General features: G+C 56.5%; 1 protein-coding gene across 4 annotated transcripts in view; it reads right to left on the reverse strand.

Annotated features, from left to right (window-relative positions):
• Nucleotides 1–609: 609 nt before the first annotated feature.
• Nucleotides 610–21,026, reverse strand: part of ZNF423 (zinc finger protein 423) — a 324,179-nt gene continuing 303,762 nt past the window's right edge. For all 4 annotated transcript variants that reach the window (XM_037815985.1, XM_037815984.1, XM_037815986.1 and 1 more), the window contains one exon: nucleotides 610–1,301. In XM_037815985.1, the coding sequence (XP_037671913.1) occupies nucleotides 1,272–1,301 (30 nt within the window). In that variant the 3' untranslated portion in view covers nucleotides 610–1,271. The remainder of the gene's footprint in view (nucleotides 1,302–21,026) is intronic.

Raw genomic sequence — 21,026 nt, forward strand, 5'->3', positions numbered from 1 at the left:
AGATGAAGGACAGCCGGACAACGGAGGCTGTTTGGCTGGCCCTAGGGTGCCACAGAGCCAGTGCTGGGTGAGGCACCCCGCACCCACTCCTCTCTGTGACCGGGAACCCGCTGCTTCCCCCTGGCTCTCCTCTGCCCAGCCCTGGGCATCATGGGGTTGGGGAGCTGCCCTCAGCCCTTAGCCCCTGCCACGTCCACGTGCCGTGGCCACAGTTAGAACCAGTGCCAGCTGGAGTCCTGCTGGGGTAGGGGTTTCCCATTTGACCATCTGCAGCCAACACGTGGGGAAGCCGTCCTGGAGGAGGAGAAGCAAGGAAACCTCATGGGGTGACACTGAGTCACCAACCAGCTCCATGGCCTTGGAAAACCCACAGAATTACCCTTGGGCCTCCATTTCCCCATCCATAAATAAGACGATCAGAATATTTCATCAGTAAGTGTCAGGCTGCTGCCCTTCTCCTTTCCCGAGGGAAGCAGCGCCTATTGTGCACGGGTCCCCACGGGCACGCGCGAGCCCACGGGCACTTGCCCGCAAACCCACACCCCATAGGTTCCAACAGCCCCCCACGCAGCCCCGGGCTGAGGAGGAGAGAACCAGGCAGCCAGCTGCTAATCGCATGGAATCCCTTTATTCAACGGTACTAGTTACTGCAGTCAGATTAAGTCACATTTAAAAGCAGACCATCCAGTTGCACTGAAACCGATTATATTCATTACATAGTTTTAATCACTGTCCGGTGAACTGGCAAATCCAATCAAAGCATTAGTCTTTAATTAAAAAATTAAAAGGAAATATTCAGACAATAGCCAAGCAATCACATCACGATGCACAATTACCTAGAATTGCAATTAAAAAGTAGTTAACCGAAGGGGGGAAATAAAAACAAGTAAAAACAAAACAAAAGAAGCAAAGGAAAAAAACACACTAACCCTTTCTTTAAAAAAAACTATCAGTATAATACATGAAGGAACAAAGGACAATAGGCTCAAAAAGCGGGTTTCTCTAACTCTAGAAACGTAGTCTGCGGTGGAAACTCTAAAAGCACACTAGCTGTAGCAGGACAATAAAAAATACTGAGCATGGAATACTTTTAATCTCTGCCATTAATATTCATTTCCAGCTGCTTATAATAGCAGCGCCTCGTGGCCAAATCATTAGAGTTTTACATCTGGGTTGCAAATGACACTTTGATTGGATGTAATGTTCAAATGGCCCTCCCCACGGCGTCTCCGGCAAGCCTTCTGCGGAGAGGTGTCCTGTCGCGCGGTCCCTCACTGTGCGTGCTGGCTCATCGTGTGGTTCTGGAAAGGCGAAGAAAGGAGACACGCATGAGGGCAGAAGAATGGCGAGCTGGCCTGTCCCCTCCCACTCGGTGCATTTACTCCAAGTGCTGCAGAAAAGCGGCTCGATTATTACAAAACAAAATGCAACGAGGAAAAGTGCTCCGGGGACGCAGCTGCCAAGACGCCACGTTGATTTGGGGCTTGGGGATCGGTTCCTGCGGCTGCCAACCTGGGCTATGAATTTTTTTTTTTAAGACTATTCAGGTCTTACCATGGGGCCTGGCTATGTGGAGGGAGAGGGGACACTCCAGGAGGTGGCAGGAATTAAAACCATCCCCACTCCCCCTCTCCATCTCTCGTTTGCTCTAATAGGAAATTCTCCCATAGCCTGCAGGCCTTCCCACTCACCCTCTCGGTACCCCCTGCCCCGCAGCTGTTCTGGGTCTACAGAGAGGGACAGCAGATGTGCCCCACTGCTTTCAGGCCAAGGAACACTTGAGTGGGCACACGGGCTCGCTGGTGCGGTGGGCAGCCACGGAGCCTGCAGCTGTGGCAGAGGACGGGTCACCCGCCCGGCAGGGAGGGCGCTGCTCTGGGAGCCTGCCTCGCTGGCCATGTGACAGTGCTCCAGCCAGAGGACAGAGGAACCATCTGCCCCTTGGCCCAATCCGCTTGGGAATCCAGGGCCTCAACGGACCCTGGCCAAACGCTTCCCTCTCGCCACAGCCCTTGGCGTTTCCTCCCTCTCGCCAGATAGCGCTGGGCAGCAGGGTCCGTCTGCCAGCGCAGGAGCCAGCGGCCTGGGGCTGGGGGTGGGATTTGGCCTCTAAGTGCCCACAGTCTTTTTCTCTCTTTCCAGTGGTCCATGCTCCAAGTTCAGGCCAGTTTCAAACCCTCAGGTGGTGCCCAGCCTCCTGGCACCTGGAGAGAGGGGAGCAGAAGCCATCAGGGACAGTGTAGGCCCTGTCTGGGGACACCACGGGGCGTCGGATCACGGGAGCAGCTTCTTACGAAGCTCCGCAGCGGCTCCTCGCCAGCTGGTCGCAGCCGACAGTGCAGCAACGCTGACGACCACCAGGGGTCAGGAGCGGCGCTGGCATCTGGCACTGGGTTCCAGGGCTGGGATGGGAGGGCAGGAGAGGCCCGGGGCCTGGGGCAGAGGGCACCGCAGGCACCGCTCCCCACCGCAAGCGCCCCGCCTCCCATCGCAGCTCCCGTGGCTGCTGTGCCCCTTCCATGGGCGCCCGGGACAGGCCCCACAGCTGGTGTTTAGCAAGCATGCGTGCCGGGAGCCAGGGCAGCGTGTATCTCCCCAGTCTTCACAACCACCTGAAAAGGTGGGAGATCGCAAGATTACGAAACCGAGGCTCGTAGAGGCTAAATTACTGACCCAATGAACCCAGGCAACTAGCATCCAAAAGAGCCAGGGGCTTCGGAGAGAAGGTGGCCTCCCGGTTCCCTGCACCCCAACAGGCACCCCAGTCTGTAGTCATCTGAACCCAGACGTGGCACAAGCTCTGCCAGGATGGCCTGGTACCACGGTCAGCGTGTCATGGACCCAGACGCACGGCTCCCCCACCTGCCAACCAAGGCACCTTTCCCAGCACTTGTGCAGGGACATCCAGGAAGTGCTTCGGGGAGCTGGACCGCCACCACCCCCAAACCATGCTCCTACAACTTCCAAGCTGATTCGGGGTCCACTTCCTCTCCCTTCCCTCCCAGACAAGTCAGCCTTTAAGTCCTCTGAGCACTCCCATCACTGCCCATCCCCGCGGCCCCTCATGGCCCCTCCGGGCTACCTCCCACATGGCTGCAGGGATGGCAAACACACCCCATGTGCAAAACAGGCCTCCTCTGCTGAGCTGCAAGCAGGGTGGCATCACCCCCTCACTTAGCCCCACAACCCACAGACTGGGCACCCACCATCCTGACTGTGCCCCAGGGGCTGCCTCCAATGCCCAGCTCTGGCACAGCAAGCACCGCAGCTCAGGGACAACGTGGGGCCTCACTCGCCCGCCTGCCAGGAGCTGGTCAGTTAACAGTGCCAAGGGCCGTTCGCAGGCCCTGCTGTCTGGTGTGGTCAGGACTGTCTGTATTTGTGGGGGGTTAGGGAGCAGGAGGAGGAGGGAACTTAGGAAGGTAGAGACGTGCATACGGCTTTTTCCTGCTCTCCAAGTCTGGTTCCTGGTGCCTGGCACAAGATAGGCACTCAGTGGATATTTCTGAATGAGTTGATAGATGGTAAACAAATGAATAAATGTATGCATAGGATTTAGAGGCGTGGAAGGGAGAGAGAGGGCATTCCAAGTGGAGGGAGCGGCAGAGACAAAGGCGGGAAGGCTGTCACGAGCCTGGCACAGGCAGCTCCTGGGGAGATCCCGGCACGGAGGCCACACAGAGGGCGGCTGGGAGTTCAGATGACAGACTGCGGTCACCTTGAACTCCTGTGAACGTGGCCCATGTTCCACGGGTGCCCAAAAACTAGGGAAGATGCTTGCCGCCCACAAAATCCTCCAGGACGACCCGCCCCCACCGCGGGAGCAGAGTCTCTGGACAGTGACGCCTCTGCCATGACGTCAGGGACAGGACGCATGTGACATCTTCACCCCTGCCAGCTCACCCCGGGGCAGTCGGCTAGAAATCCCCGAGCTGCAAACCTACCCCTGGAACCACCGGTTAGGAAAACACAAGAATAAATGCCTCTTCTCAGATGCAAACTACAGCGGACCTTCTCCCTTAAGGGGCGGCAGCAGGCAGTTCTTAGGTTAGAGTCACAAAGAACTTCCTCAGAGCGGGTGCAGGGACAGTGGGGTGCCCTCCCCTCCCTGAAGCTCCCCAGGAACAAAAGCTCCGGATGTCGCAGCAGATGGAAATATCAGAACGTGATGCCCCGAGGGGCCCAGGCACCGTGGGGCAGGGGAAGGTTCCAGCTGGGCCCACCCCTTGGTGGGGAGGACAGACCCAAGGACGCCTGACTGGCTGTGTGGGGTGCACTGTGCGGAGAGCAGCCCAGCGAGGGCAGAACGGCCGAGGCCACGCAATAAGTGTCTGGGTGGGTTGGGGCTGTGCAGGGCTGCGGGTGCTGGCCCGAGGGGGCGGCCGCTCCTGCACCGCCGAGGGGACAGCCGGGGCGGGCAGCAGGCTCGCACCCTGCACCTGTGCACCCAGCGGCTCCTGCAGCACCTCCGTCAGGGGGTCCCGTGCCTTCCCCACGGCCTGGGGCTGTCATGTCAGGCTCGGGGAGCTTCATCAAGCCGCCTTAGAGTTCCTTCCACCCCGCATGGTTCTCACAAGGGAATTTTGGCTTAATGTCTATTTCTCTGTTTATGCCTGTGCTATATTTAGCCCCTGCAGAGAAGGAAGAAAACCGTTTTTTAAAGACGCTACCGACCCACAGATGGACACTTCCCAGCGCTCTGAAGGCCGGGGCTGGGGGTGGGCACCGGGAAAGGGCTGGAACATGCTCAGAGGGGAGGCCTGGCATCCACGTGGGCCTCTCTGCCTGCCAGGGAGACACAGGTGTGGGGCAGAGGAGCAGGTGAAAAAAATAAAACGGGAGAACGAGAAGGGGGGTGGTGGTGGAGACGGTTTGCAGCCCATCTACCCGCTGGGCAGAGCCGGCACGTCGGTCCCGGATGGAGGCTTCTCGGATGGCCCCTTGCGGGTCCCTGTGCCTGGCGACTGGGCCATCTGCCCAGGGACGCGAGTTAGGGGTGGGTGACGGGGTGGCATGGAAGCCGGCACAGGAGTCTGATGTTTTCTGAGGCGGGGGGCAGAGGGAAGCAAGCCCCTTCTGGGTTCCTGGTGAGACCTGCAACAGGAGCTCTCTGTCCACTGAAGGGGTCAGAGGTCGGCAGTGCACCCCAGAGCTGGCTCCCTCTGTCATTCACTCCACAGCTCCGTGCTGGATCCCCGCTGGGTGACAGCCACCGTGCCCACTGTCGGGAATCCACTGGCAAGGTGATCCCAATGCCAAACCCGCCCTTCCCAAAGCACTGGATCAGGTCACTTGGAGGTCACATTCGGGTTTCGCCAACCCAGGAAGTGTTTCTGCACTCCCCCCCCCCCCAGCCCTGCCTCTGCACACTCCTGTTCACGCTTATCCTTACACACACACACATGCACACACCTGTGACTCCTCTCCAGTCTGCACCCCGGGACTTCTTCTCGGGGTCCTGGCTCCATTTGCTGCCCTTGGCCTGGATGGATACCCTTGTCCGCCAGGGCCAGGACCCCGCTTGGTTTCTCCCCGACACCCATTCACCAGTGTTGAGTCAGGGAGACTCGAGGTGCTCAAACACACTGGCTGCTGGGTGCATGGAGAACGCCATCCCTGATGCAACAAGAGAATTCCCCGTGCAACCCAACGTGCAGGTCCGCGGGCTAGAGGGGATGCTTCTGCACCGCGGGCCCCTCTCAGACATCCCGACCAATGGCCCCTCCTTGTGTTTCAGTGATTCCTTAGCAAGTGCCCCTGTCGGGCCGGCCCCTGCTCAGGAGCTCACAGGCCACCGAGCGCCTCACAGGCTGGGCTGGGGCCGAGGCCTGGGTTTCAGTCCTGGCTCTGTCACTTACGAGCCACGTGGCCTTGAGCGTGTTCCCTGAGGTCTGGGGTGCGTGGAGGGGGCGTTAGGAACAGAGCCCCCTCCAGAGATACTGCGAGGATTTGGCAGACAATGTGCACACCCTCATCCCAAGGCCTGGAAAGGGAGTCTCGATGAGTCTCCATGAACGGTGTCTGTGAACATCGTCCTGCCCTCTGGGAGCTCTGGGAGGGAGAGGCTCTGCTCCCCGCTGGCATCCCCTTGGCACCAAGCATGGTTTGGGGCTTGCAGGGGAGCTTCAGAGGGATATGATGGATTGACCGTCTGTGTCCCTCCTGCCAGCTGGCGACAGGGGAGGGCTGGCGGGGTCTCGGGGGCACTCCTGGGATGGCAGAATCCTTACAGCAGCAGGCCCAGAGTGAAGACCACTCCCCACAAGCCCCTTTGATAGAAACTCCATACCCAAGAATCACTGCCTCGCCAGGGATGTCTGGTGAGGTGGGAGGGGACTTAGGGAGGAGCCAGTCATCCATTCATTCCCTCCCTCCCTCCTTCATTCCACTGATGCTCAGAGTGCATGTGTGCCGGGCCCTGGTGTACTGGGTTGGAGAGGCCCCACCCCACCCTTGAGAAGCTGAGTCCACAGTGAAAGTGGGGTGCTGCACCCACAGTCCCCAGCCCCATCGAGAGGCCGAGCCTTGGCTCTGTCCCTCTGGTTCCTGGGGCAGGTGAAGGGCACAGGAACGCTTGGCCCCCACACCCAGAACAGTCCGCCCAGCCTCACCGGGCCCCACGCGTCCCCTCCCTCTGCTTCTTGGTTAGGAGAGAGGCTGTGCTGACCCCCCCCCCCCACCACAGGGCCATGAGCAGGCTGCGGCCAGAATGGCTCCTCGCAAGGCTGGCTTTACAAGGAGCTTCCCCGGGAGCAAGGCCCACATCCGGAAGCCACCTCAACCTGGGGCACTGCTTTCCGGGCTAGAACTGCAGCCAGAACCAGCAGGCAGTGGGCCCTGCGTGCTGAGCCGAGGACCCGAGAGACCACCCCGCCCTCCTGCAGGCTCATGGCTGCAGTGCTGGGGAGAGGGGGCCTTCACGGAGAAAGGACTCTGGGAATCTATCAGGAGATGCTTACAGAAGAAGTGCCTTTCCAGGATAGCCGGGGCTGGGATTGGCACAGGTGGGGTGTCGGTGCAGAGAAAGCTTTCCAGGCATAAGGGGCCCCCGGGCAGCAGTGTGGAGGAGTGAATGTTACCGAAAGGGTCGCTGTGTGCCAGGCACCCTTCTTTACCCTTCACTTATGGTGACTCGCCGCCCTGCAAGTTAAATCCAGGTGTATCCCTGTTTTACAGATGAGAAAACTAAGATGCAGAGAGGTACAGAGGTTGAGTAGCTGGCCAGAGGTCCTGCAGCTGGAGATGGCAGTGTGGGATCAGCCCCCGTGCTGTCTCTCTACAGAGCCCACTCTTAACCACGGCACTTTCTGCCTGCGAAATGTGAAAAGTGCAGCATATGTTGGGGGAACAATGAATAATTCAGCTTGGCAGAAGCACGGGGTATGTGCCATGGAGACAAGCCTGGAAAGGGAGGTGGGGGGCTTATTGATGAGGCTCCTGGATGCCAGACGAGGCAACTTGCCCTTATATCTGGGCCATGGGGAGCCATTGACGGTGTTTGAGCTGTGGAGTTACAAGGGAGGCAAGAAACAGGGAGAAGCTCACACCGCCAGCCAGAAAGGTGTATCAGCAGGGCCTCCGACTGCTTTCCATCTTCCTCTGCTCCCCACCGCCGCCCCCCCTCACTTCCCTCCCCAACCCTCCTCCCCAAGATGTGCGTCTTCCATCTTACCCTTTGGGGAGGGTACACAGGCAGGCAGCCCTGCTCCCCTTTCTGCTGGGTTATCACCTGGGCAGCCCCTCTCTGCTTGTGAGCACTTATTTTTAGAAGTGTTTGACAATCGTCCAAGGGTCTAAGACGAACAGATGGCCTGTCTTAAAGGCTCGTATGTTCGCTAGTTTGCACTTCTGACAAACGGTAAGCACACTCGAGAGCACGCCATAAACAGCGCCGAATGAATACTCAGAACACAATTTAGCTAATGCACGTCATTAAAATTAGAAGTGAGTGATGGCCAAGGTTCCTCCAAATGCCCTCCTGGTGATGCAGCTGCTCCCCAGGGGCCCAGGCTGTGACGTGGGTGCCCCCCGCTTCTCCCCCACCCAGCAAGCCAGGTGTCTGTCCCACTGAGAGAGGGAAAGGGTTTCCCACGTGGCCGTGACACCCCTCCTGGGCGTCAGGGCCCTTGGTGGAGCTTGTGACCCATGGGCGAGGGACAAAGCCTTGACATCTCCTACAAGTAAAGGGAGAAGGGCAGCTCCTCCTCGGGAGACAGGCTGCCCGGTCCCTGCCTCCCAGACGGCGAGACGAGCTGTCGTCTGCCACTCCGGAGCAGCAGGAAGTGAGTGTACGGCCCCCGCCTGGCCGGGAAGTCTGTCTCTCGTGTGAGCTGCGAGCACTTCCATTCATCCAGAACCCCTGGCCAGGAGGGACACTCCGACTTCCAGGGAGCAAAGCGGGTGGCTTGCAGGGCTCTGCTGCTTTCTTGCAGATTCAACGGCCCAACGGCTTCTGACCGGATCCAGACTCTCCTGTTCTCCTCACTGCTCCTCGGAGCCCAGAGACAAGCCAGACCCTCTTTGAACCCCTTTTCCCCAGCAGCCCGCAGCTTCCAGGACACAAAAGATGAAAGCAGGTGGCCTGACCAACCCTCAGCTCTATGAGCAGGAAACCTCTCCCTCGCGTGAAAACGTGGGAGAAAATGTTGTTGTGAGAAAAAAGCCCAATAAACTCCCAAGGGAGCAGGCTCTGCACTGCTGTGCTTTGGAAACAAAACCCAGGAGAGAACACGTCACTGGGAGGCAGCCGAAGCCCTCTATTAGGAACCCGGCCCGTAAACAGGATCCCATTCAGAGTCACCCAACAAAACAAGGGAACTAATAATACCTGCCCGGAGGGACGGCCCCAGCCTCGGGAGAGCCTCTCTTCAGAACGCAAATGGGCCCAGTCAGCGTGTTTGTGAGCAGAGAATCGCAGGGCAAGAAGCCACAGCAGACAGCAGAAATGGGGGTTTTATGGCCGTTGCCACAAGCGGAGAAAGATGAAATGTTTCCAAGACTGATTATAGATTTGCCCCTCCCCATCAACAGAGTCTACAGGTGACCTGGAGTCCCTAGTTAACTTGGCCGCTGCCTCTGTTGCTGTTTGTCCAGAGGGGCTGGGGTCCCCAGTGGCTAGACCCTTGGGGACAGGGTACCCAGCAGACTCAGGACTAAGGGCCAAGAGTTAGGAGTTTCAGCAAAGATGTGCCAGGTGACGACGAGTTCACTTCTGCGGGCTCTGGGCCCTCCTGGGTGGGGACACTGCCCCAGCCCCTACCAACCCGCTGTGACGCTTGTAAGTCCATTCTACCCACTGCAGCCGACTGTCTACTTAGAACCGGGCCCCTGGGGGAGAGTTCACGTCACATGTGAATCAAGACTCGGCTCCCTGCCCTCCAGGAGCCTGAGTCAGACCCTGTTTTGGTTTCCCAGCTGCTAAAACAAATGCCGTGCCATGAGTGGGGTGAACAAAGGGAATTTATTAGCTGACGCTTTCAGAGGCTAGAAGGCTTGCTTCTTTTGGGGTGGGCATCTTCTGGCTGGCCGGCAATCTTGGGGGCTCCTTGGCTTTTCTGTCTCATGGCAGTGCACACGACAGGGTTTTCTCCTTTCTCTTCCAGGTTCCGTTGACTTCCAGCTTCTGGTGGCTCCCCGTGGCTTCTCTCTCTGGGGCCTTTTTTAAAAAGGACTCCAGTAATAGAATTGAGACCTGTCCTGATTCAGTTGGGCCACACCTTAACTGAAGTAACCTCATCTAAAGGTCCTACTTAAAATAGGTTCACACCCACAGGAATGGATTAAGATGAAGAGCATGTTTTTCTGGGGTCCGTAGCTCCAAGCCACCACAGACCCTAAAAGATACACAACAACCTGATGCAGCAAGAGCCAAGAAGCCAAGCAAGCACGGGGTGCGGTGACCCCCAAGCCTTGAGGAGAGCCCCCGGTAGACGTGTTAAAGCTCCAGCAGAGATGGTGCTGGGAGGATGGGTCCCCAAGACGAAGAGGGAGGCCTCTGTTCCCACCTCCAATACATCTGCCATTTTTAGTGTGGGCCAAGAGAGAGAATGTGCACATAACACTTCGGGAGGACAAGAGCATTCTATTAGCAGGGGCGCCAAACTCCCAGAAAAAATGTTTATTTATTGAGAAGGAGAGAATGAATTCCACAAGATGGTCTGTTTGGGGCCTGAGGACTGGACAGAGGCCTCGAGCCAAAAGGGCCAGGGGTGCTGGCAGGTTCACAGGGTAAAAAGGGCAGCCCCGCCAGGTGTGCCCCACCAGGTATATCCTGCCAGGTGTACCCCACCAGGTATACCCCACCAGGTATATCCCAACACGTGTACCATGCCAGGTATACCCCACCAGGTATATCCCACCAGGTGTACAGCAGCAATAAGGCCCGGGGGGCTGGGGGTTGGGCGTGGGCACTGCGTCAACTGGCAGAACTCAAGCCCTGTGGGAATGCAGGCCCAGGGCTTCCAGAGCTTCGGATTTTGTAAGGGAAGTTGCAGAACCAGACTTTTATATAATATTTCTCCACATTCTAAAGCACTGCTCAGGCCAGGCAAACCTGTCCGCAGGTCAGGTCTGGCCCATGGGCTGCTGGCTCGGGGCCTCTGGCATTCTGTAAGGATCGCGAGGTGCCCCCAGAGCTCTTCCAGACAAGTCCGCCTGAAGTCCTGCCACTGAAGTCACACTTCAAGGAGCGAGTACACAAACTGCACTCACATTGCCCAGGGCAGGTGGCAGTGGGGGACAAAGCCCCCCAGAGTCGGACTCCGGAGAGCATACGGTCCATTGTCACTTAGGGAAGGGCCATGGGCCGCGGCACAGTTAGGTTGTGAAGGAAAGGATGGAGGGTGGAGAATGAAGTTGCGTGGAAGCCCGACCCGTGGCGCATGTCCTGGTCACAACTGCCTGCCTGCCTGTTTCCAGGGGCAGACGGAGCCGGCAAACCCGGGGAAACCAGGGGCAAGCTGGGGACCCAGAACCGCCTCAGCTTCCCTGGAGCCGCACAGTGGCTGCAAAATGGCTGCTGCCAGCTTGCTGTCTGCCCCCTCGAGTCTTAATAGCTTTCCCTGCACACCCTCTACTCCTTCAAAGAACTTCGGAGGGTCCCTGCCACCCGCCCCCCACAGTCTCATGGGGGAGAAGGGGAGAGCCGGGTATTGTGGGGAGACTGCCCCTGGGGAGCTCACGGAAGCAGCAAAGGGTTGGGGCTCCTTCTTCCTTCCCATATACTCCTCCATACCCACGCCCATCCCCTACACACACACACACACACGGACACTGCACAACGCCCCCATGCACAGTCACTCTCGTCAACACCCCATGATCCTGCGTATACAGATACACACACACAACCCGTAAACTCACAACATGCTGCAAAGTGGTCCAGGGGTTGTTTATTGTTATTTTGGGCGTTTTGTCTCTCCACACCGTGCCTCCACCAGGCCCGAGTACGAGCGGCCAGCCCGCCCCACGCTCACATCGCCTCCCGCTCACACCACCCCCGGGACTCCCCTGACAGCCCCCACCTGCCCGTGGCTGAGGCACTGGGCCCCTCCGAGGCTCCCTCTTCCTGGCAAAGGAGAGCTGAGAAAATTAAGTGCCCATGAGAAGCTCTGCCTCTCCAGAGGCAAGGACGTGGGGGAGCCCTGCTGAAATCCCTCAGTGAGGATCCAACCACGTGGAGAATAGATCTAGACCCCCAACCAGGGCCCTGACGGCCCCACAAGACTTGGCACCTGCTGGCCCTGCAGCCTCAACCACCTCCTTCAGTGCCCACAAAAGGCTCCACCGGGGCCGTTCCTGCGGCCTGGGATGCTCCCCCAGAACCCCATTTTCCCGGAGTGCCTGCCATTCTACTGCCGCCCCATGGAGGGGCCTCCTGACTCCTCACCTGAGTGGCTGCCCCCACAGAGGTTTCCTTCTAGAACTTTCTCACTGACAGTGAGCTGCTTGCTGAGCCTCATGGTCTGTGTCTCGCTAAACCGTAAGCTGCACATAAACCTCGTCTGGGTGCTCGGCTGTAGCCTTGTGCTGGCGCAGAACCCGGCACTTGGTAGAAACTCAGCAGACGTTTCTGAAATGGCAGCCTGCGAGCTGCTGTCGCAAAACCCAGCCTCCACTGGCAGGGTCAGGCCCTCGCCCAGGACACGCCATACGTTTTCATGTTAAGCGGGAGGAATCCCAGGGGGCAAGCGGGCTGGCGGAAGGGAGGAGGGTGGCATTCCCCACCAACAGCGTAGCACCCGGGGCTGTTCCTGGGCTGCTGCCCTCGCGGCTTTGGTTCTGGGGTCAGAAGAGGCACAGATCACAGCAGCGAGATGCTGCCCACAGGGGCCTCCGCAGGGCCTGGGCTCCCCCTCTCCCCCAGGAGACATGGTGAGCGGGTAGGAGGGACCCTCCGAAGTCCTTTCAAGAGAAGGTGGGTGTGTGGGGATCATCATAAAGGCTCTCGAGTGGGGGAAACAGGGCAGACGGGAGCTGTATCTGAAGGGCTGAGGGGTGGGCTGACTAGTTCCCTTCACCCGAGATGACCATTTGCAGCGACCAGGGAAGATGGGAAGGTTCGAGTCTCCCTGCACGCCCACCGCCACGCAGCTAGCCAACACAAGAAAAGACCTCTTCTGCCTCCGTGAAGCCACTCCCTGGGTCCGGGGCTCCCTGGGCAGTGCTCAGCCTGCCACTATTACCAACGGCACAGCTCGTGGTACCAGTACAGACCTCACCTGCAATCCCTGCCCAGTCAAGAGAACCACAGCCATGATGATGCACTCACCGTGCTGAAAGGAAGTGTCCACGTTTTCTCGCCACTGCCAGTTTGGGGGCACTACAGAAGTAGCCGGAATGTGAGGGTGAGGTGTATTATGGACATGAAATCTTCTACCATGTCAGGGGAAAAAAAACTGGAAGGGGATTGTCCCCTTGATTGTTCTGACTCTTTCTGGGCCTTGACAATGAAATATTTGCTGATTACGATTTGATGAGCAAACTAAGCTCCATAAATAGTCATCATATCTCACAAACCAAAAATCAGGACAAACAGCCAATAGCTGGGATGCGGTATTTGAAATCAGGGCTCTACTGGAAAATCTAGGTCAAGCGGCCATTAATTATACAGAACACATATGTACAACTCCCTAAACTAACTGGGCACTTGTAGATTCTATAAATGACATTTTAAAACTTGGATCCTATACATTTCTACTTTCTTCCATAGTTTTGCTAAAAGGAAAACTTTCCCACATCCTCAGCATCTCTGGAAAATTAACCCCTGCAAATGGAAAGCTGTTTCTGCAGAAATTCTGAGGAATTCCATCCCCCTCAGAAAACACAGCCCCTCTCCCCCCCAAAAATGGCTTCTGGAGCCCACCCGGGCCGGCCCCCCTCACTGGCAGACACCCCAGGCTGCAGGGCCAGGGGTTCTGAAGATAGACTCATTTGCTGTGATGAATTGTGTGCATGCGCCAGTGATCAAAACTGCAGCTGAGACCGATTATATTCAATGATGGCGATGGGTCTTGAGAAAACACTTAGGTGTACACCCTTGCCCATCCGGACAGGGAGTACAGCCTGGCACAAAGCGAAGGGTGAAGGGTGATCCCTGCCACCTGAGAGACAGGGCTCCATGGGCTGTCTACCCTTCCAAGGCTGTTCCCATTTGAAGAACATGGTGCCTGAAACACCCTGTCTGCCCACTGCTATACACTCGGCTTCCAACCAAAATGCCGGGCACACCCTCAGTGCCCACGCACCTGCCCCACCAGGACCACGTGGTTCTTCCCTATGGCTTCCCTTCCCCACCAGGCAGAGCTCAATGGCCTCCATGGGCAGACCAAAATTCTTCTATACCCCCTCCCTCCTGCTACACTCAACTCATCAGAGTTGTGTGTGTGTGTGTGTGTGTGTGTGTGTGTGTGTGTCATGCGTGCACGCGCGAGTGTAGGTGCCTGCAGTTTTAGGGTGGGGGAAGGGATAGGTAGCAGTTAAGAATGAAACTAAGAACATAAGAGGAAGGCATCATGGAAGCAGTGTAGTTCCTGACACTTACCTAGCACTTAATACTGAGGGATGAGCGGGTGGACGGATGGATGAGTGGACGACCGATGGGTAGTTTGGTAGCTGGGTGGATGAAAGGAGAGATGGGTAGTTGGAGCATGATGGAAGGTGGATGAACGTACAGATGAGTAGATGGATGGTGGATGGATGGCTAGTGGGAGGAAGGGGAGTAACTGAAATGAGTGTTAGGAAGGTGGCTGGGCTGGTGGAAATAAGAACGGGTTACAGAGTTCAAATCTTGCCTTAGCTTCTTCCTCTCTGTGTGAACAAGTCACTTCACTTCTCTAGGTATCTGATTACTCAACCGAGAATTGGGACTAATAATATCTACCACATGGTCTCATTATGAGCTTCAAACTAGATAACATATAATTAATGCTAACCATAAGACTTGGCTACCACGGCCAACTCAAAAACATGGATGACCCAAATTTCTGATGTGGCAGCTTCATTAGCAGTGATGGGGGAGACAAAGATGCTATCGTGGAATGGGGACACCACTGTCTGGACGGGGCATCCAGGTCTGACTTTACGGGGGGGGACAGTCACTGACCCAGAGAGCAGAAAGAAAGCCCTGTTTGCCTCCTGCGCAACATGCAAATCCAAAGGGGTACAATACTCCCTCCCAGCACAGGCCGCAGTTCTCCCTGCCGGGCTCCGACTTTACCACCCAGCCCTCAGCCCCAGTGTCCAGATCTGTAAAATGGAGGGAGTAAGAAGCACTTCCAGTGGATCCAGGCCACTGAGGCACCAAGGAGATCATATTTACAAACTGTGAAGGTTATGCCTGGGGCTGCAAACCCAGAGTACAGGTGGGTAAAGGGCCAGGGGAGGTGGCCAGGTAAGGGCTTCATATCAAACCAGGGAGCACATTCCCAGACCAAAAGGAAGCAGTTGGCTGTTGCCACCCAGGGCTGTGGTCCAGGGACTGCCAGGTCTGATCTGGAAGAAAACCAAGAAATCCAGCCTTTGGGCGTGGAGGCAAAGAGGACAGTGTCTCAGGCTGGTGACCAGGGCCCAGCACCGAGCTGTGTGGCCTCGGGGAGTCAGTCAACCGCTCTGTGCCTCAGTTTCCATATCTTAACAGCGGAGGTGCAGTGAGGACAATGTGTTAACATACATCAAGTGCCAAGAAACAGGCCTGGCACATAAGAAGCACTATACAAATATTGGCCATTATAATTATGGGAAATTGCCCGCTTTAAAATCTAGACGACCAGTTAAAGGTTCTAAAATCTCTGGGAAATGGGCTTTGAGTTTTTGCCCTCTGCTCTGAGCACAAGTTCAATGTTACTACAATAGTGACTTTCCCCACGTGTGGGGAGACCGGAAGGGACCTTCCTAATCATTTGGAGCACCCGAAGCCCCCCTTATTCCACTTGGAGGCCCCCTCCCTGCCTCAAGACAATTCCAGCCCCTTGCTTCCTCTTCACCCTGCACCATGCTTCCTACCAATGCCGTATGTTATCTAATCTAAGACCCTAACAATTATAGGATGCTTCATTATTTGATATACCACAAGGAGTGGAAAGGGCAGTCAATTAAATGTAACACACCAGTGATGTGTTCCAATTTAAAGGATGTTATAAGGAGAAAAGCTGTGTGTCTTGAAAAGTGTCAGTGAAATATGGTAATGGCAACCATATATTGAGCTCCTACTATGTGCCAGAGACTAAGTTACATGTTCTTCATATACAAACTTTATTTCCCCAATTGTCCCATTTTACTGATGAAGAAACTGAAGCTCAGAAAGTCAAAGCAGCTTGCTAAGTCATCCAGCTGCTACGAGGTGGCACTTGCATTTGAGCCCAAATGGCCCAGTCCTAAGGCCACTCCCTCCTCCCGTCCCCTTGCCCTTCCCCAAACAATGCTTCCTAGAGCCACAGAGAAGAGACCCCAAACTGAAACGATCACCTGCCCTTGTCCATATCACAGCCACATGGTGAATTTCACTGTAGCCCTGGACAAGCCCCAGCCAGGCCATGTTTGATTTTTGTCTAAACTTCAGAAGCAGGGCGAGTGGGGCCGCATTCCTTATTGACACAGCAAAATTAATTTTCTGCGGTCTCCCCCCTCTCCTCCCCCATGTCCACCCCCCACACCCCCACCGCCTCTCCTGTGAGGGCCGACGGCGGCTGCTGACTGGCACTCCTGAAATGCCAACTTACATTTCTCATCATTAATTTCTTTCTAAATGTCATTAGTAATTGTTCCTGCTCGACCAAAGAGTGCAGTCTAGGCTTCCGCCGAGGGCACCGCTTCTCCTGTCTCAGCTGGGGTGGCCCAGCACCCCGGCCCACCAGACCCCAGCATCTTGGCAGTAGGCAGCCAGCCCCGCTCCCCACAAGTTGGGAAGATAGACTGTCATGTCAAGAAAACAAAGCAGGCCTCGTTTTTAACATTCATGGGTCTCAACAACAAAAAAGGCCTGCCTGCAGTCCTGGGGCAGTGGTTAAATCATCGGACTCTGGGACCAGCTGCCTGGGTTCAAATCCCACGTCTGCCACTGCCTAGCTCTGTAACCGAGGCCTGTGCCTCAGTCTTCCCACCTGCAAAATGGGGCCAACAAAAGCACTGGCTTCCTAGGATTGGTCTGAGGATAAGACAGGAATTAATCAGTGTAGAGGGTTTCATGTGGCAGCTGGCTGTTCTTGTCACTGTGTTCCTCACCTCTGTGCAGGCTCAGCTCTGCCACTTACTAGCTGGGTGGCATCAGGTGAAGGGCTTAACCTCTCTGAGCCTGTTTCCCCATCTGTCAAAGTGGGACAGCAACATCGACTCTGCTAAACCCTACCCCTGATGCTGCCAGCCCCAGACCCTCTGGGATGTTTCACAGGTATCGTGAAACCCCCCAAGAGCAGCATTGCCGGCTGTCATGCAGATGGCAACGGTGAGGCCCAGAGAGGGAAGGTCACATGCAGACTGACAGCAAGAAGCAGCGCTCAGTTTGACACCCTTGGGTCCCCAACCCTGTCTTCCCGTGTCTGTGTTCTACCACGAGGTGGTGTTCAGCTCAAGCTAAGTCAGTGCGGGGGGCAGGGCTCTGCATGGTGCAAACCTCTGTGAGCGCGGAGCCCACTGTTTTTAGTGTCATCATTGTTCCTAAGAAACTGAAGGCATTTGGTGCCGGCTGGGACAGCTCTGGAGAAGGGCTGGGCTCACGACGCACACACAACGTCTGCCGGCTTGAGCCGCTGGCAGCTCCTGGCGCCCCCCACCCCGTGCCCATCTGCTGTGACGGCCTAGTGTGCCTCCAAAGTTGCTTGGCCCCTGCCCCAGGGCATGCATGACAGGCTCCAGGGGGCAGATGGGCAGCCTGAGACCGATTCCAAGTGACATCTTTTCCCAGAGCTGGGCCGTAGGGGGAAGGTCCTCCCCAGCGCCCCTTGAGCCCACACAAACTTCATCGCTCAGGCAGACACACCCCAGGGGCTTCTACCCCCTTCCTGGAGGCCAGTCTCCTCCTGTCTGTGGGGACCACGGGCAGATACCACTCACCTGGGCTCCCCAGAGTGGTCTCATGCCCCAGGAGCAGGGTGGGGCCTCCAAGCCCCCCTCCTGAAGCCATGCCCACTGGAAGGTGACACCCACCTGCCCACAGTGCCCGGAGGCTTGTCATGGGCTCCCAAGGGCTTTGAGGCTCCTCTGCCAGCCCCACTGCCCCAGCCAGGGATTGAAGGACACAGCCCCCAGTGTCAGGATGCGGCTGCCCAGCTCTGCCCCTCTGGCAGCCGTGGGATGTGGGTGAGTCACTCCCGCTGTCAGAGCCTCAGTGTACCCATCTGTAACACGGAGCTCACGGGATGCCATCCTCAGGGGACCACTGGGAGCCTAAGGAGATGGCGCATGGGGAGGGCTTGGGGGCATCTCCCAGGAAGCACACTGCCTAACGTTCCTGGTGCCGCCTACAGACAAGGTGCAGAGTCGCTGCCCACCCCCCCTGTCTTGTCCAAAGGCAGACCCCACCCCGCCAAACGCAAAGAGGTGGCAGCACTAACTATCACAATAGTAACAACAACAACATACAAAGCAAAAAGAAAAGGCCTCGTCCCACTTGACGGGGAAGCAAACTGAGGCTCAGAGAAGCGGACACGCTCGGTCCGGTAACACAGTGAGCCAGGGGCTGAGCCCCAAGCCCTACGGGGCCTCCTGCCACGTCACGTGTGTGTAGCAGGGAATCATATTTTATGCTATGCTGTATTATAGGCTGTGCTGTGTTATGTTATACTATGCTAATGTCACGGCACATTTTGCCACGTGTCACATGATGTGTCACATATCATGATAGGCTATATGCTATATGTGATGCTATGTTGTGTGGAGCTCCACGGACATATAAGATCACGTCTGTGGGTGTTTATTTGTATAATGTTCACCTCCCATCACTGCGCATGTCCCAGGCAGGAGGGACCTCGTCTAGGCCCCTGCCGTGTCCCTTGCACCTGCACACAACTGGCAGAGGGAAGGTGCTCAGTGAACACCGTGGTCTAAACTGAACCAAAAGAACGGGTGAACCACTGGAGGGGTGGCCCAAAGGTCCACGGACACCCAGACAGTGGTCCCAATGGTGGGCAACCTTGCGGACCCTGGCTCCCAGCAAGGGCTGGGCTGGGAGTTTTCAGGCAGTGCTGCCTTCAGTGCACCCAGTGCCCCACGAGGAAGTGACAGTCATTGTCCCCAGACTACTAAAGCTCAGGGAGGGTCGGGGACTTGCTCGAGGTCCTGGAGCTGCTCAGCAGTGGGACTGGGACTTGAAGCAGGGCTGTCTGCCCCACAGCGCGGGCACAGCGTTGCTACGTGATGTTGGCACATGCAATAAAATTCACATCTGTGCTAGGCTCTGGTTCCCAGCCCTAGTGGGAAAGGCAGGAGACACTCAGGAGTCCTTATATTCTAAGTGCTGACTAAGGGCTTTATACATAGGAGCTGTTGAGGTCTTACCCCATTTCACAGGTGAGGAGACTGAGGCCAGAGTAGAACAGCTGGCTTTGAGCATCCCTGGTGTCAGTCACCAGGCTCTGCGGCCTCAGACAAGTGCCTGCAACAGAGACTAATGGGGAGCAGGCACCCTGGTTGGTGGGGCCCAGGCCAAGCCCCACAGGCTCTGTCCTCCAGCTGCAGCTGGCATCAGGAACGGGGATGTGTTAAAAGCCAGAAGGAGGAAGACGTTGCTACTTGCGGAAAGCTCAGCCAAAGAGTCAAATGCTAAGTATGTGCCTAGAGCACTTTAAATTTTTAATTATTATTAGTTATAATTATCTGGCTGGATCTGAAAGCAGCAGTGCTAAGAGGCGAGGAAACTGGCTCCTCGGTTACCTGTCTTCTAAGGACCAGGAATTGACAAACCGGGCTCCCAGAGTCTGCAGATTGCAGCTCCCCTTCTTTCTCTCCTTTCTTTGTTTGCTTCTTTTTTTCTTTCCTTATTTGCCTACTTTCCAGGAGCTCAAACATATACGGTAATGGCTAAATGAGGGGATGGATGGGCGGATGGGGGGATGGATGTCAGAAGGAGTCTTCACTCTCCAAAAACTCACATTAGAGTGGGGAGTCAGGTGTAGACATAGTCACTGACAATCCACATCGGCAAAGAGGTCAGGGGGCTACACCTAGGGCTGGAGAAGCTGAAGGAGGGAGCGTTGGGGAGCAGCTGCTAGAGAAGGGACCACGAGGCTTGGGAGAAGCAGAGCGTTCCAGCAGAAGGATCAGCAAGTGCACGCACCTCCTGGAACATTCCATCTCGCTGACCAGGCCAGACAAGTGTGGCCCAGAAGAAAGACACAAGAAGGTAACTGCTAGCCGTCTCGCTCCCCCGCCAGCCCCACTGCCCTCCCATCTGTTCCCTGAATACCCCAAATCTGTCCCTGGCTCGGAGCTTTCACACTGACATTCCCATTCCCAGGAGATCTGCAAGCAGGCTCCCTCTCAACCTTCAGGACTCAGCCGAAATGCCGCTTCTTCCGAGAAGCCTTCCTGAGTTTTCATCCCTAACATCCCCCCACTCCTCACCCCCCACCCCCCCCCACCACCACACACACATTCTCCTTTACAATGCAGGGTTTTATTGTCTTCAGAATTTCACAGTCTGAAGTTACCTGGTTCATTTAGTTATTTGCTGATTTACAATCGGCCTTTCCCATCAAATGTCAGCGTCGTGAGGACAGGGCCAGGCCTACTTGTTCACAGCTGTCTCCCAGGCCCCCACGATGGTGCCTGGCATACACTAGGTGCTCAGCAAATGTTTGTTAAATGAATCACACGAGGAAGGGAAGGGAAAAACCAAAGGTTCTCGAGGGCTGGTAAGGGAAGGATCCCAAGCAGAGCTCAGCCGCCACTTCTGGATGACAGAGGCCACCCCTGGGCTGAGTACCAGGATCCAACCCGGCAAGGCCCTGCTCGCCCCGTCGGAAGGGCTCCGGGTTGCTTGTTAGAATAGCCAGCTCCACTTTTAATCAATTGTAATCATTTAGCTGGAAGCAGCATGATTAGGCACACACAAGCAAAACCGCATGAGCTAATCCTTTAAATGCGCCTGCTCAACGCTGGGCTGGTCGTTTTGCCACCGCAGGCCCCGGCTCACAGAATGCTCCCTGCAGCCCCTCACTTTGCCAGGGAGCGAGTATAGATTTCAGCCTGACCCCAGCAGGGAGGTCCACGTGCCGTGGAGGAAGTCCCAGGCAGTGCCAGCTCCAGGATGCTCAAGCCTCGGTCCCCCACGACAGCACCAAGTGCATCCCAGCTTGCCACCACGGGCAGGAAGGCGGCAGCCGCAGAAAGCGTGAGGTCGCGTGAAGCCACTGTCTCCGAGACTAGCATGAATCCTTCCTCGCCCCAACCCCAGTTTGAGCAAGCAGGCAGGTTGGCACTGCTGGCCCCGAGCTCCTGGCCTCACCAATGCCCGGCCCGGGCCTGGCTCCCGGCAGAACGGACCCCACGGCATTTGCACCTCGGCTCACCCAGGAGCAGATTTTTTGCCTCCCCTG

Source organism: Choloepus didactylus, chromosome 22 (genome assembly GCF_015220235.1).
Source record: "Choloepus didactylus isolate mChoDid1 chromosome 22, mChoDid1.pri, whole genome shotgun sequence".
Classification (NCBI taxonomy): Eukaryota; Metazoa; Chordata; class Mammalia; order Pilosa; family Megalonychidae; genus Choloepus; species Choloepus didactylus.